The following is a 17,191-nucleotide window of genomic DNA, read 5'->3' on the forward strand; positions in this document are numbered from 1 at the left end:
GTATTCACAATGTTTTTAAAATTATATTTACTTTAAAAAAAAAACAAGTTACTGACACTCTTTGAAAAAAATGATGCTGATAGTCATGTAACTGTGAATGCAGTTTCACTGAGCGGACCTGAAAAAGCTACAGACGAAACGCGTCTCTTGCTCTGAATAAAGTCGCAGTAAAGTTCTTCAGTCTGCTGTTTAGTTTTTTACTTTAAATGTTCCTGCAAACAACCTGAGGATCACTCCGGCTGCAGGGCCAGTTTTGTTCGTTGCAGTTCTAGTCGAGTTTGGCTGCACACTTAAAGTAAAAGCAGGACAGAAGTTGGACGGGATTTTCAGCAGCGTGGACCTAAGTGGTCGGTTCACCCAAATACAGAAAAAATCTCTTTAAGCAAAAACAATTCTCATTTTCAACAAAATAATCTCATTTTCAAACACATTTTGATGCCTTCCTCGAGTGGATTCGATCCATGCAGATGATTTTGGTTTTATTTGTCCTGCTGTACTCTAGTTTTTTAGGATAGTCCAAAAAACAGGTGTGATTCATCCACGTTTTTATGCTTGAAAATGAAAATTGTTACATTCATAAGTGCAAAAAATGCGCCATTAAAACTCATTTAAACTGCAATTTTTGAGCCATCAAAGCATAAAAACATACACTGTATTATATCTGGGTGTCATTCTGGGCTTTTGCCTTTTAATTAGTAATTTGTACTATTTTCAATCTAATGGCGTCATTTTTACCATATTCAGCATATGGAGAAAATACGTACACTGATACAATATCATATATCCCAGGCTGTGAAAAAAAATCTACTTTGTATGTAGTATACTGAAAATAATTCATTTTTGTATTATTTTTTCATCTAAAACATACTGGTTTTTGTCAGGACAAAAACCTGGCATTTCAAGGATTAAAATTCTGAAAATTAACAAATATTTGATAATAATGATTAGGACTGATGTTGGTTAAAGAAATTAACTCAATGAAGGTAGAAATAATATTAATGTATAATACTTTTTAAAGCCTGATTTTTCTGAATTGAGCACCACAAAAGAAAACTCCAGTCATCTCGACCGTGTTTGGGCGGAGGCAAAAATCTCAGACAGAAAATCTGTCAAAATCTGGACGAATAAAACCCAAACTATCTGCATGGTTTGCTTAAACCTTTAAGCTCAGAGGTCAGTCTGAACAGCTGCAGACGTGGACGACGTCTCCAGCTCTCGTAAGTCAAACACGTTTGTGTTGCAGAACTGCAAAGTTGCAGCAGATTAATCTTGAGTTTATTCCGAGAGGAGGAAAATAAACCGGATCGTCAGATTAGTCCAGAACGCTTCATTGTCCTCAGGAGGTGATGATACTGATTGTCACTGTGGACTATAAAAAAATAAAAATCCTGTCCACAGTTGCCTGAAAGGTTCTTCAGATTTGGAGACAGTTTCACCAGATGATAGTTTTTGACGCTGTGAGACTCAAAGGTTGTGAGATTTGCTCCTTTGATGCAATAGTTCCTGGTAAAAGGTCACAGAAACTGGTGTAAAAGTCCTCAAACCTCGGCTTCGACTCTCCTCTCTGCTTGTGTTTGAGGTGTTTGTTAGCGTAGACTGAAGTCTACACCATCGTCTCTTTGTTGGTGGTTTTGCCGAAGGCGTTTATGGACAGCGTGTGTTGGTTGGGAGTGGTGTTTGGGGGAGAGGGAATCTGCAGTCTCACTTTCTGGTCCGTTTTCTTCCACGTCCTGAACAGGTGCATGTGGTAGCGTACAGATACCTGACAGACAAACAATGACAGTGATGTGCAACTGGTAAAGGTCAAATACGCCGACTGCCATCTGCTGTTAGTACCACACTGAATATTTACCTCCGACGACACGACTTCAAACACTCTGAACTATCACAGACTACAACCAAATCAACCCTGAGGGCCCGCTTTAATATCACACACACACACACACACACACACACACACACACACACACACACACACTCGTATCGCTCTACGCACAAAAGCGATTTTCAAAATCAAGCTTTAAAAAAAGTCCTAATCATAATTATCAAATAATCATAGATTTTCAGAATTTTAATCCTTCAAATGACAGGTTTTTTGTCATGATGCTACTTTGTTTTGTTTTTTTTTTAAAAAAAACAACACACACACACACACACACACACACACACAAAATGAATGATTTTCCATCTGCTACATGCTAAGTAGTTTTTTAATTATTATCACAGCCTGGGATATGTCAGTCATTAGCTGCAATGTTGATTTTTATACTTTTTTTATATATAGTGTCAAATTCCCACACTCATAACACTCTGCGCTTTTCAAAATCAGACTTTAAAAAAATTAAACATTAATATGATTTTCTACTTTCATTGAGTTTATGTTTTAACCAACTTAATCATAAATATCAAATATTCCTTAATTTTCAGAATTTTAATGCTTTAAATGCCAGGTTTTTGTCATGATGCCACAATGATGTTAGATGACAAAAGAAAAAAAAACATTTAAAAAAGATTATTACATAGAAAATAGATATATTTTCAATATATTACATACGAAGAAGATTTTTTTTGATAATGACAATCTGGAATATGTCAATGATCTGCAGCAACACTGATTGTGACAGTACATCTCGTGGAAATGTCGTATTTTCTCCATATGCCAAATATGATAAAAAGTACGTTATTGGGGGGGAAACAGTAAAAATGACAAATTCAAAGGAAAAAGCCCAGAATGACTTCCAGAAATAATACAGTGCATGTTTTATGCTTTGATGGCTTTGAGATCAAACGTTTCAATGGAGCATTTTTTGCACTTAACAGTCTGAATGTAACGTTTTACTTTCGTCAGTGTATTTTAGACTTATTTTAGGAGCTGAGATAGAAATTCAAAGACACACAGTCTTGCTTAACTGTATGCTATATGTATGAACATTAAACTATCAAAAACTGAAGAATGAAAAGTGTGTTAAATATGCCGACAGGGTTAGAGGAGTTTGTGAAGTAAATGCAGTGAATATTGATCAGCTCTGTAGTTCTCAGCTCTGTGGTGCATTTTATCATCTTTCTGGTCCTCGTGGTGATTTTAGCACATTACGAGGTGTCTGCATGAGAAGGAGCATCAGATCCTACCACGGTCCAGAAGACGTATATGGTGAAGAGGGCCAGCGTGAGGACCAGGAGCCCCAGAGCCTCCATGCCGTTGGTGTAGTGGAGGTCCATGGCCCCCTGAACACACAGCCACCCTGACAGGCTGGCCAGAGGAGTGATGAACAGGAAACACACGGCGTCGCCACACAGCGTCCTCCTCTGCTGCTGCATGGACGGAGAACACAACCACTGCAGGGGGCAAGGAGGAGAAGAAGGTTAAAAACACCTCAGAAAAGACAAGCAAGAAGACATTTATTGTACCACGATGAACTCCTTGAGGTGTATCGCCTTGTTTTCCAGGGGTCCCAAAAAAAGCTCAACCACGTTGGAAGGCATGATGCAGATGAGTGCAGCGATACGACTAAATCACTGTCCACAGACGTGCACCGAACTGACACCAGGGCCGGAGAGTATGGCATTTGTCCAGCAGATGGAGCTGAAAACTTTGATTCTGTCAACTGTTGCATTAGGTTTAAAGGTATTACTAAAAGTGAAAATAGGATTAACCCTTTAAAACCTGAGCAAACTGGTTTGGTTTCTTTCAAAAACATGGGGAGAAGGCAAAGAGCGACTTACAAAACACTGACCCAAAATTTGCAGGAACTTTGTTGAAAAAGTAAGAAGTAAGAATGAACAAAAACAGAAAAGTGACACCAAGAAGTGCCTACTTTTTTATTTTTTAAATTGTTAATATCAAATTACATTACATTTTCATCTAAAAAAAATAGGTCTAAAATCTCAGTCCTCAATAACATTTTCTGAATTTTGTTTTGAAAATGTTCTTCCTTTGTTCTCATGTAACATTGCAGAAACGTTTATTTGTTCTGTCGCCTCTCAACATCCCCAAAACATCCTCAGATTGTTGCAGTGAAAATGTCACGTCTTAGTCAGTTTTTAATCTCACAGAAACATTATTTGAAATGTTAAACATTAAACATGTAAAATGTTCTTTGAACATTAGATTAAAATGTTTTCTTTGAAACATTACTGCAGCTTGTAGGTAACGTTAGTCAATGTTGTGGAAACGTTTCCTCACCGTCTCCGTCTACCAACATCATTATCTTATTTTAAATCACTTTTAAAAACTGATTTTTATCTAAAGGAATTACTTCTCTTTTCAATGGATTGTTTTATTAATATATGGTACCTGAAACTGTACTTAAGTCATTTCACAGTTTTGACAACCGCTGATTTTAATTTTTTCTTCTGTGTTGTATTCTTTTTTCTTTTCTAACATTTTTCCTTTGTAATATTCTTACATTTTTTCTTTTGTGGTATGTTTTAAAACATTTTTCTGTGTGTGTTTTGTGATTTTAAGTGTACAACACTTTGTGACATTGGTTTTGATAAGTGCTATATAAATGAACTTTTTATTATTATTATATTTATCTAGCAGGACTCAATCTGCACATAAAAATGCATAAGAAGACCTCTCAGTAACAGTGATATATCACCCATGTGAGAGCACCGTGTGTGTGTGTGTGTGTGTGTGTGTGTGTGTGTGTGTGTGTGTGTGCAGGACCTGCTGTTTGGACAGAGATGTCAGCACACACACCGAGCATCACTCATGTCAGCTGTTGTACCTGCGTCTCTGTGCATGTGTGCGCATGTGTCCAGCATTGCCTGACAGCAGGCTTATGTTGCTCACTGCTGTAGCTTAACCTGGTGGAGAACGTGGTGCTTAATCAGCAGATTACTGTCTGTGACCGCACATGCAGCAGGAGGAGCAGGAGGAGCAGGAGGAGGCCGCCAACACACACTGCTGCACCACGCTCTGCGGAGGAAACACCATCTAATCTGGCTCTCAGGCTAAGTGGCTTTAGGGGGACACACGGTGCAGCTAACAGCAGCAGGTCCTCCAACGTGAAGACAGCACCTCGCCACGAGGCTCCTCCTCCTCACTGTGGCTCCTCCTCCTCACTCTGACTCCTCCTCCTCACTCCTGCTGCCTCATTGAGAAAAGAGAGCAGGCCTGCTGGATATCACACTGTGTTTGTCACATTGGCTGGACATAACATTGTATTTCAGTGGGGCTTATTATGGCATGAAATAGTTCAATATTTGGGGAAATGGGCTTATTTATTGATTTTTTAAAAACGTGTTTTTAAAGTGACATTTGAAGACTGGGGGACAGAGCTTTTGTCACTGCTGCCCAAACCGTCTGGACCTGCCTCGCTCTAAACATCTGAAACTCAGACTCACTCTCCATCATTTAAAAAATAAACTCAAAACCCACCTTTTAAAAAAAAGCCTGTAATACCTGTGTCCCACTAACCTCCCAAATCTGAATATCCTCTGAGTTTTGCTTTTGTATTCTGTTCTTGTGTTTGCATCTGCTCTGTTCGTGCAAGAGGTTGTTTTTTTTTTAATATTTCATGTTTCTCTTTTTTGCATTTCGTGTAAAGCGTCTCTGAGTACCTCAAAAAGCGTTATACAAATTATTATTATTATTGTTGTTGAGATTGATATCAATGTCACACGTTTTTGCAGCTCAGTGGCCAGAAAAGAATAAAAAACAATAATAAATATAAAAAACTAAAAAAGTTCATTTCCTAAAATATTGAACTCTTTCATGTGATAATAAGTCCCACTGAAATACAGTTTTATGTTCTGCCGAACAACACAGGGTCTCTTTTCCCAATGAGACGGCAGGAGTCAGAGTCAGGAGGAAGAAATCTCTCTTTGTATTATTTAATAACTCATTAAAACTGAAATTATCTGTGTGCTCGCATTCAACAGAGCTGCTTGCGATTAGTTTTGGCGGGAACTTCCTCCACTGCGGATATCGCTACGGGCAGCCTCCGGCTCTCAATGACATCACCCACATCTCGGATATTTTAACCTCACTTCAGGACAGCGGGGGTAAATTGGGGCGTGTCGTCCATCTATATATACACTGTATGGTCATAAACTCCTCAAATGTTTTCAGAAACATCTTTTAATGTTCTGTTGAGCTGTAAATGAAAAAGTTTGCGAACTGGCTGCAATGCACCCAAAAGCAACAAATAGAGACCTCAAAGTCTGGAAAACCATATAGAGAGTGAAAGCTAAGAGGCATGATGAGCCACACTGTCACAAAATAACAAAGCTGTGTGCCGTGAAACGTCCTACCTCAGTGAGAGGTTTGGGAAGGCGCTCCAGTGCAAACTGGTGGTGGCAGAGTTCACAGTGGCTGCTGTTGGAGGCGGTGAGCCAGTGCTCCAGGCAGGCCCGGTGCACCATGGCCAGGCTGCCAGAGCACTCGCAGGGGGACAGCAGCTCCCCCGAGGCCCTGCCCTCATGGCAGATCCTGCAAAACGGCTCCTCGCTGCACAAACTGAGACACAGAGAGAACGGCAATCGTTTAATCATAATAATGATAATAATAATGGCTAACTTTATAAAGCACCTTTAAAAACTGAGTTTCCAAAGTTTTTTGACAAACAAACAAAGCAGAAGCAAGACGGGTTTCTTGCAGAGGCAACATAACAATAAGAGCCAAACAATAATGCCAAAATAAGGCCAGACAATAGAGAGAAAATAGAGACAAAACAATAACAATCCTTACCAACGAGAGTAATTACAATTCAAAGAATATTAGCAGCAAACACAGAAATAATTGTACTAATAATAAAATTAAACACGATTAATCACCAACTTGGCAAGAAATGTCCCACAAATCGCAAGAAATCTGTAAAATGTGACAAAAAATAATACAAAAAAAATAGTTTTAAAAAAAAGGACAGGATTATTAGAAAATTATCCAAAAAAGGAAAAATGTCCCTAAAGTTATATTTATGATTAAAACAATTTAATATCTAAACGTGTGTAAAAAAGACAGATAGATAAAAAAAATTCTGTACCTTTTTGTTGGTCATTTTCTTGTCTGTTTTTGTCTTTCATTTTTTGTTTTTTTGTGCATATTTTCAGGTAATTTTCTTGTAATTCTTTGATTTTTTTCTTTTTTTGCAAATTTTGGGGGCTTGTCTTGTTAAGTTTCTCGTTGCCTTCTGCTCATGTTTTTGAAAAAAGTCCAAACAATCATACGTGCTCAGAGGGACTCTCTGCAGGGACGCAGCGCTGGACAGGAGAGATGAGACCTTACCTGTCAGTGATTGGTGGATCTGCCTCGGTGTCTGGTGGGTCTGTGCGATACTGCGTCACGTCTCGGTTGCAGTCGTTGAGCTCCTCCTCCAGTCTGCGTTCAGGCGTTAACTTGAGCTCCCCCACAGGGCTGGACACCCAGGGGCCCACGGGCTCCTCTGCTGTCATGTCTGCTATATGAGGGGCCATTCACTCATGTCAGCATCACATCTGTGAGCAGACAGAGAGGAAACAGAATTTAATAGACACTGTTTTCCTTTAATTATACCAAACTAAAGCAAACACGTTAGACACAACTCTTTGTAACTCCTAAATAAATTAAAAGGATGTTAGAGGAATTCATGATCCAACGTGCACAAACAGAGTTCGACTTGTTCTGCTGCCCAGAGTGACACCAAAAATAAAAAATAAAATTAAAAAAATCAAGGAATGCAGCTTTGAAATGTTGCCTGGGGTCAAGCTGTCTGTCCACCAGTGAAGCAGTGAGGCATTTTTGGACTTAAATTACTACAGAGTGACTGAAACAATGTAATAAATAATAAACATTGCTTTTTTAGACAAGCAACAGATTAAAGGCCGTGATAAAACAAAAACAACAAAATGTAAACAAGACAGTGATCATATATCAAAACCTAGAAAAACAGCCACATATTCAATATCGATAAATGCTTTCCTATAAAAGAAAAAGTCTTAAGACGGTATTTAAAAGAAGCGAATGATGTAATGTGCGTTCATGTACCAAAATAAAAGCAATAGCGGAGAAAAAGAACTATTAAACAATCTGTCAGTGTTTGCAGAAACATACATATCTGTTTTAAATGAAATGCAAAGATTTCTAAGATTCATTTGTATTTCTAGTGCAGCTTCCTTGTTTGTTTTATATCGTCATTTCTGGAAGATTGCTGATTTTTAAAAAAAATGTTTTTACTGAAAGTAGGATAAACGGTTCTATTCAAATTTTATCTTTCTTTTTTAAAAATTAAACTATATAGTAAATTTCTACTGATTTCTACTGAAAAAAAGGTTCACCAAAATATTTTTCCGCATTGCCAGGTTTTAGCTTTGTTTTTTTTTTTTTTAAATATAAAATTTTGGGCTGGTCATATTTTCTGGGGAAAAAAAGGTAGAATTTTACTGAAAATAGCTCACCACATTGCCAGTTTTGAGCTTTTTTCCTATTATAAATACATTCTTGGACTCAATATAGCCAGAAATTACTTGCTAATATTGAGCTTTTACAGTTTAGATCTGAATAGTAAATGTACTTACCTTTGTCTCCTGTGTCTAAAGCAACAGACAGGTGACTCCCTCTCACAACATTTGTACTCCAATTGTTGTCTTGTTTTTTACTTTTTCATTTTCTGTTTTTTAAAAAAAAGACAAAAGTGTTGGTCAGAGTCAGCTCGGGTCAACATGCAGCTAAAATTAATTTGCACGATAACGAACTCTGCTGCTGACACAAACACAGAAGGCATCGACACACAGACATGAACTGTTGCAGAGATAATCTCGAGTAACAGTGGAGCTAATAACAGCTGAGCCAGCAGACCTCAAACATCACTTTATATAAAGCAACAAGTCAGTTTCTAACAGCAGTCTTACCAGCAGCCTGACATCCACAAACTCTCTGTGTGTGATGCTCCCTCCTGCACACCGACCTGCTGTTTATAAGAGTCTCAGTGTGTGTGTGTGTGTGTGTGTGTGTGTGTGGAGGCTTCTCCTCCTAAAGCCTGCCAGCAGATTAACCAGGTTGACGGACGGCGGTGAGAATAGTGAGGGATTAGCTGGAGGGGAAAGTGAGGGCCAGGCCAGACAAATGGAAATCACATCAGAGTGAGTTACACCAAGAGGGAGCAGCACCTCACCGTGTCCCCCCTTAATCCTGTTAGGGGGCTCCTGAGCAGCAGAGCGAGCCTTTCAGCGCCGCCCCCCAAAGATCAGATGGAAATGGAGGCTGAAAACAACACAGAAGAGGAAGGACATGAGACTGTGGTGGTGTTGTTGTGTTTGTTTTGAGACAGGTGTGTGTGACGGAGAGAGACTCGATCTTTGATGTAAAACCACATCAACAGTCTTCAGAATAGAAATCTGACAGCAAGTGTGGACAAACAGAGAGACAAATAGTACAAACACATAACTGTCCCCCTGTTAGAAATGATCTTAAAGACTGTTTGCGTGTTTGTGAAGCTGCACTCTGTTTAACGCACCTTCACTTTCACTCAGATCCTCCTGCAGGTTTTTTAGACTCTGTGTGCCAAAGTGCAAATTAAACTGCTTGAGGCAGTCGTTTGTCACCATCAAGTTTTGCTCTTTGCACTAAGAGAGAAATCTGCATCACGTCAGAAACACCTGCAGTCGTGCAGCAGGACAGGGTTTCAGGAGTTATTAAAACATTTTACTTACATGGTTTGTTGTTTGAAGCAGCAGGAGCAGAGCAGAGCAGTGCTGCGGGAATCCCGCTTCACGGCCAGATAATGACACGTAGTCTCGGTTTGATGATGAAGACAGCCTGAAACAATCAGAGACACATTTAATACTCTTCCAACAGAGCAAGACCACCGAAAACCCCGAGAACAGCCTCACCTCTCAGATGATGCTGAATCCAAATCCAGCCCTGATAAAACACGACATTTATAATGCAGAATAACCTCGGCAAGTCTTTTTTTCTGTAAAATATCAGAAAAAAAAATCTGTTAAGACATAATAAGCAACTTCAAAGATACTTATATCTTTCTTTTTTTTAAAAAGCAAACTCAAGACCTACCTTTGTAGTCTGGCTCAACTAAACCTATCTATTTATTGACTATTTATTTAATAATTTTCTAATCTATTTTTCTGTTTTACTAGTTGATATAACATTTTATCTTACATTTTATCATATTCATTTATTATTCTACTTTGTGCTGATGTACTCTCATTTATCTCATATCTGTAGTTTAGAGTATTTTATTTTGTGTCATTTTTTAAAATTTCTTCATTTATTCATTGAACTAATACATTTCTTCAATCCTTCTGTCTTATTTTCCTGCCTCTGGTGTTTCCTCACTATAATATTTATATATTTCTGTGTTATGTATTTCTTTATATTTCCTCATATTTCACAAAACTGCAATGGAAACACTTTTTTGGCTTTTCTAGGTCACATGATGCTGTGGCTCTGTGCTTGTCAGCAGGAACTGGCTCCCTCATGATGCAGCAGGAACTAAAACAGCTGTTATTACATCACATAATCCCAAAAAACTGAGCGAATAAAGTTATAACTCCACAATTCCTCTGAAATCATCGTCTATCATCTCCCAGAAATCCCTCATACGTGGCCACTCCCACTATAAGTGGCTCGCCCATTTAACACGCCTACGTCGCCTTGGATTGGAAATAATAACGGCTAGTGTGTTGGCTGCAACAGAAATAAACATGCTAACATCCATCGTCATGCTTCTTGAAATGTTATCGCCAGAAGAGAAGTCGAGAACATCACTCAGTGGAAAAACAGTCATCTCGCAATTGCGTTTTATCGACATTTTGAAAATATCGTGCAAGTTTTGCGTAAATCTGTAATGGAAACACGACTAATAAACAAGGAAATAATCAGTTTTTTAGTTTCACCTGCTACACAGAGTGAAAGCTGTCTGTAAGGAGCAGCTTCAGCGTCGAGCCTGCTGTTCTTAAAGAAGCCCCTCCATTCATATTTATAGCCTGTTGGAGCTTTTTACACATAAGCTCAGATAAAAGTCCTGCTGAAAAATAACTCCTGAGCACAGAGGAGAAAGAGAGGCACTTTCTGTGAGTGTCAGAGTGGCCGTCCCTCTCTTTCGCTCTCTTTTCTCCCTAATCCTGTCTGTTATTCATTCCCAGGCTGCTCCTGACAAAGCCCAGAGGGGACGCACATTGTTGGGAATTCCATCATGAACAGACTGAGAGGGTGGATAATTCCTTTGACATCGGCGGCGCACACAGCCCCAGACGCGCTGGATAAAAACATATATGCACAGGGCCTCTGTCACGCTACTCTGGAGAAAAGCCACTTCCTGTCCTCTCTGTGGCCGGCGCTGGCCCGGGCCTGACGGGCGCTGCCTCTGGCTGCAGGTCTGGGTCGGCTCATGTTGTGTCTGGGCTTTTAGTCAAGGTCTATTTGCGCCCGGCGGACCCTTTGACCCCCCTCCTTCATTTGCATTGTGTTAGAAGGGACTGGGGCCCTCTCTAATCCTGCCAGGAGCGAGGGGCCACTCTCAGTGTATCGATCCGTCGCTTCATCAGGTCTCATAACAGCCATTAAAAGATGTTAATCCAGTGTGTGCCTCAGTCTGGATCGATGGCAGACAAAAGCTCTGTTGGAGGCTGTCTGGACGTGAACTCACACATGTGCTTCGTGTGTTACCTGAACGCCATCATCATCGTGATGAAGATACAGCAGCACCAGCTCCTGAGGATAAATGAAATAGCAGTAAAAACAAAACGGAAAGGCAGGAAACGCAAGCGCAACATCGGGTCAACAAAGGGTCAAATACTTAAAAAAGGTGTCTGGACGCAGCAAAAGAAAACTGATGTTGATAAAGGTTTCAAAGGGTTAACATCCCATCACTAATGGCTGTCTTTGGAAGATTTTGGAATAGGGCCCTGACACACCAAGCCGACAGTTGGCCATTGACTAATCGCAAATGGTCGGTTGAGGGCCTCTTGCTCTGCAGTGTCCCACACTGCTGGACCTCGTCAGCTGTTTTTTTGGAAGATTCATTTTGCTGAATCAGCATCAGAGACTGTGGATAAACTCACTCTAATTCACGGGACGTTAAATACAGCAAACTGGTCATTGGCTCTCAGCTTTGTCTGCAGCAATGATGCTGCCGCAATCACATAACTCCTCAAAAGTTGAGCGGATCATCCCAGAGTTTTGAATCCACAATTCCTCTGTGAAAATCGTGGACTATCAACGCCCAGAAACCCAGAAATCCCTCATACGAGGCCGCTCCCATGTATAAGGGGCTCGCCTTTCCATTATTGCTCGCATAACACGTCGCCTACGACTAGAAATAATGACGGCTAGTGCGGTGGCTGCAATAGAAATAAACCTGCTAATGTTTTGAACATCCATCGCTGTGTTTTTTGGGACGTTTTTTTGAGAGAGGAAGTCGCAGGCCATCACTTAGTGGAAACATAGTCATCCTGCAATTGTGTTTTATCTACATTTTCAAAATAATGCTGAAGTTTTGTGCAGTGACGTCTTTACAGTTAAATGACTTCAGTTTAGCCGATATTTCTAGCACAACTTCAAGGGGGGCGTTTCAAGGTAACGAAAAACATCAATTCTCATCTTCAGGTGATTAAACACAAATGGAAAGATAGTTCTAAATATTCCATTTCTGCAAATATATCCTCTAAACCCCACACATTGGACCTTTGAGAATATATAGCGTGACTTAAATGCCATAAATAGCAGGTGGGCAGAGCTCTGAGACTCAGACGGAGCAGCCAGCGCTGTTTGAAGTAAAGAAAGGGGTCACTGAGTGTTTTATCTGGGGACACGACGATTTGATGCTCGCGGACCTTTCAAGGGTCTTTTTTTAAAACACAGATAAGAGGATTGGCAAGTGGCTGGAGAGGAGCAGTCAAAACACGTCCCGGGACACAAAACCTCAGCAGACACCAGACTGAACTCTGGAAAACCCCATCAGTCGTCCAACTTGTCGTTTTGCATGAAACAGTACCGATGCTCTTCGGTACCGGTCATCATTTAACCCTTAATATTACACACACTCTCAATTCTCTGTGTAGCAATATTATTTTCTAGTTTCTTTGAGTTTATTATTTCAACCAACATCAGTCCTAATCAGAAATATCAAATATTCATTCATTTTCGGAATTTCAACCCTTTAAATGCCAGTTTTTTTGTCATGATGCCACTGTTTTTAATAAAAAAAAAAAACACAAAAAAATGAATTATTCCAGCCTATAATATGTCAATGATTGGCAGCAACAATGAGTTTTATACATTATTTTTTGTGCAGGGTCAAATACTCGCACTCATACTCCGCAAAAATCAGGTTATGAAAAAATATTATACATTCATATGATTTTCTGCTTTCATTCGTTTTGTTTTTTGAATCAACATCAGTCCTAATCATAAATACCAAATATTCATTAATTTTTCCTGAGTTTTAACACTTTTAATGCCAGGTTTTTGTCATGATGCCACTACGTTTTAAATGAAGAAAACAAAAAAACAAAACACAATCAAATGAATTATTTTCAATATACTACATGCAAAGTAGATGTTTTTTTGCTGATCAGAGTCTGGGATATGTCAATGATTTGCAGCAACACTGATTGTGACAGTGCACCTAGTGGAAATAATAGACTGAATGGTAAAAATGACGTCATCGGGTGGAAAATAGTAAAAATGACAAATTCAAAGGAAAAAGCCCAGAATGACACCCAGAAATAACACAATTATTTTCTGCTTCTATGGCTGTGGGATCAAAAATGTCAGTTTCATGGGTTTCAGTGAAGCATTTTTTCCACAGTGTATTTTAGACTTATTTTAGGAGCTGAGCTGGAAATTCAGCCAAAAAATTAAGAATGAAAACAGTCCCTCAGGGTTCAAATGCGTCTCTCCATGAAAGGACGTTTGCTTTCAGAGGACTAATCTGTGAAGAATGCTCTTTCGGTCGCTGCTATCAGCAGCTCCTCCAGCAGAGGAAGGGTGATGTCTCTCGGTTTTAAAATGGATCCTAAAGACGAGAGAGAAGTGAGCGTGCCAAGTGACTCATGTCAAGTGGACATCCTTATCTAGGAAAGATGGGTGGCTCTCGCTTCCAATGGCTCCACTGCTCTCAAGGCAGCCGGACAGAGCTGGAGGACACTCAGACAGAGAGGACGTCTGGACCCAGGAAGGGTCGAGCTCTGATTTTAGGAGAACCGTTTTACGAAGGAATAAGACGTTACTAGAATTGAATAAAACGCTGGAGAACAGCAGATAAGTTTGCCCCGAACTGGTGTTCTTCGATGTTTACGATGTCAAGACGTCCAACAGGGTAGGCGTCCAGGAGGCGGAGAGGTGGATCGGACCAGAGCAGACTGCCCTTTTCCAGGCAGCTCGTCCCTCCTCGAGGCAGCCGGCAGCCACAGGCCACCATGACGGAGTGGACGCTGCTCAAACGCCTCCTGGATGCTGTCCACCAGCACTCCACCATGATCGGGCGCCTGTGGCTCACCGTCATGGTCATCTTCCGGCTGCTCATCGTCGCCGTCGCGACCGAGGACGTGTACACGGACGAGCAGGAGATGTTCGTGTGCAACACGCTGCAGCCGGGATGCTCCAACGTCTGCTACGACGCCTTCGCGCCCATCTCGCAGCCTCGCTTCTGGGTCTTCCACATCATCAGCGTCTCCACGCCGTCCCTCTGCTTCATAATCTACACGTGGCACAACCTGTCCAAGCTGCCCCACAGCACCACCCAGAGGCAGGGGCCAGCCGACGTCCCAGGGCAGCAGGCGGAGGTGGGTCAAGGCGGCGGACGGGAGGTGTACGAACGCAGCTGCGACTCAGACAGCTGCTCCATTCGCTCCCATAAACATCTGGGACACAGTCTGGCGGATGTTTTGGAGGGCATCAACCCCAAAAGCCTCCAGAGGATAGACCCAAACCACATGGCGTCCCTGAGCCACGCCCGAGACTGCACCTTCAAGGAGGGGGAGGTCTCTGGAGGAGTCCTGTCCAAATGTTACGTCTTCCACGTGTGTTTGCGGGCTGTTCTGGAGGTCGGCTTCGTCCTCGCTCAGTGGAAGCTTTTTGGCTTCCAGGTGCCCGTCCATTTTCTTTGCACCTCGGCGCCCTGCAGCCAGCCGGTGGACTGCTATGTCTCCAGACCCACGGAGAAGACCATCTTCTTGCTCTTCATGTTCTGCGTCGGCGTTTTTTGCATCCTGCTCAACCTGCTGGAGCTCAACCACCTGGGCTGGAAGAAGATCCGGCAGGCGGTGCGGCTGAGGGAGACGGCGTCCTGGAGAGGCTGTCCCGGGATGAGAGCGGGGTATGAAACCTTCCCTCCGGACAGCCCGTCTCCGACATCCTCGTTAGGCCTCAGGGACGTGACCAGCACCACCTCGCTGCCCACTCTGGACCTGGTGGTGGGTCACCAGCCGGACTGGACCTGCGCTGTGAACTTTGGCAGGATGAGGGAGCCGGAGGAGGTCAGAGGGACGAGACCGGAGAAACCGAAGAGACTGGACTCCCAGAAAGGAGAGACGCTGCCTCTGAAGAGTAAGAGGGGCATCAGAGAATCCAAACAGAGGAGCGCCGAGGTCTGGATTTAACCTGAGACCACGAGGACGCCGCTGCCTTCATTTGTTTGACCCGAGGATCTCACTCTGGAATTTAAAGCTCCTGTGTGTCGGATTTAGGGGGATATTTTGGCAGAAATGGAATATAATACAGTGGTGGAATGTAACTAAGTACATTTACTTGAGTACTTTTTCTGTAAAACTTCAATTAATAATATTATTTGTTTAAATCGTTCGCCTCAACAGGCTTATATTTGAGACAGGCTTTTATTTCCATTCACACAAAATTGTTGTCCAACAAATATGAGAAATACTATCAAATTGGGTGTATTTATTTTTATATTTTCAAAAACGTGGGAATAAGGTAATGTGCAAAAAGAGAAGAAATGAACCAAGTTCAAGAAAATTACTAGAAACTTTGCAAAAAGACCCTGAAAACCTAAAAACGAAACAAAATAAAACACAGGAACGTTGTTTTTTTTCAAGTGAGAAATTACATATGAAATATTAAATATGTATAATAAAAATAAAACATAAAATTATTTTAAATATTTTTGGGTCTATTTCAAATAACCTTTTTCATTTTTTTCCCCGTGTTTCCTGAATTGGTTACTTTTAATTCTAATAATTTAGGTACATGATCTTGATTATACTTATTTACTATTACTTAAGTTAAATTTTCAATGCAGAACTTTTACTTGTAACAGAGTATTTCTATAGTGTGGTATCAGTACTTTTATTTTACCAGAGGATCGGAGGACTTTGTCCACCACTGATATAAAATAATACGTTTGTTTTCTTTAGTGTATAATCGCCCAAAAATATGAATTGTTGTGTTTTTGGAGATCGCCATGTAGCCCTGCTGTGTTTCTACAGTAGCCCAGAACGGACAAACCAAACACTGGTGAAAGACAGACGTAAGTGTTTCTGTACTGTAGTTTGCAGCCCCTCCATGATGAACAGTGCTGGAAAAACACTTTTTTTTAATGTGAAACTGCTTTTTTCAGTGTTTTTACCGGTTTGAATCCCCTGGTCTGCTTGTTGTGGCGAGGAGGAGACCTCTGTGAATAATTCAGCTCCTGGTAAAAACCTCCTGAACGTCTGGATCTAAAGTTAGCAGAGAAAAAAGGTGAGCACACAAGTGCAGCCTCAAAACCTGCAAACTGACACTATAAAACAAAGAAAAATGAAGCAACAATGCAAGTTTGAATGACATTTCTAACATAAATTGATGCAGAAAAATGCACAAATCGGTGCAAAAAATTTAACCTTGATTTATAACATGACTTGTCTCAATTTTGGAGCTTAAGTGGTCAACAACTTCATTTTTCAGTTTTCCGCTCGGTCATCACGCACACAAACAAGGCACAGATGTGGCTCAATATTTGCTTGTCATTTATTTACGCAATATATTTATTAATATATTCATTTACAACATCTATAAAACACCTTTTGCATAAATTATGCTACTGGAAAAATAAAACACAACTGCGCAGCCAGTTTCCTTTGCCTAGTCGTTGGTTGTACAATGAATACTGAGGAGAGACTTTCATGAGCTGCAAAAGGCAAACAGAGGTACAGTGTTGAGAGAGATCTGGTTTTAGTGTATCAAAAGTCAGTCGCTCAGATTGTGGAGCCTATCTGCAAACAAAAGCAATATTTTTAAAGTCTTTAAGCAGTA

General features: G+C 40.8%; 2 protein-coding genes across 2 annotated transcripts; one reads left to right on the forward strand and one right to left on the reverse strand.

The window, feature by feature from the left end:
• Positions 1-1,232: 1,232 nt before the first annotated feature.
• On the reverse strand, positions 1,233-8,539 carry zgc:158785 (uncharacterized protein LOC791214 homolog). The gene is made up of 5 exons (XM_042489794.1): positions 8,500-8,539; positions 7,232-7,440; positions 6,259-6,463; positions 3,130-3,336; positions 1,233-1,762 (listed from the first exon to the last, which is right to left on the reverse strand). Exons 2-5 carry the CDS (start codon positions 7,417-7,419, stop codon positions 1,604-1,606), a joined length of 759 nt encoding a protein of 252 aa, XP_042345728.1. The 5' UTR covers positions 7,420-7,440; positions 8,500-8,539; the 3' UTR covers positions 1,233-1,603.
• A 5,822-nt stretch (positions 8,540-14,361) lies between these two features.
• On the forward strand, positions 14,362-15,543 carry gjd6 (gap junction protein delta 6). Its single transcript, XM_042489891.1, has one exon. The coding sequence runs from the start codon at positions 14,362-14,364 to the stop codon at positions 15,541-15,543; it is 1,182 nt and encodes a 393-aa protein (XP_042345825.1).
• Positions 15,544-17,191: the final 1,648 nt, after the last annotated feature.

Source organism: Plectropomus leopardus, chromosome 1 (assembly GCF_008729295.1).
Source record: "Plectropomus leopardus isolate mb chromosome 1, YSFRI_Pleo_2.0, whole genome shotgun sequence".
Lineage (NCBI taxonomy): Eukaryota > Metazoa > Chordata > Actinopteri > Perciformes > Serranidae > Plectropomus > Plectropomus leopardus.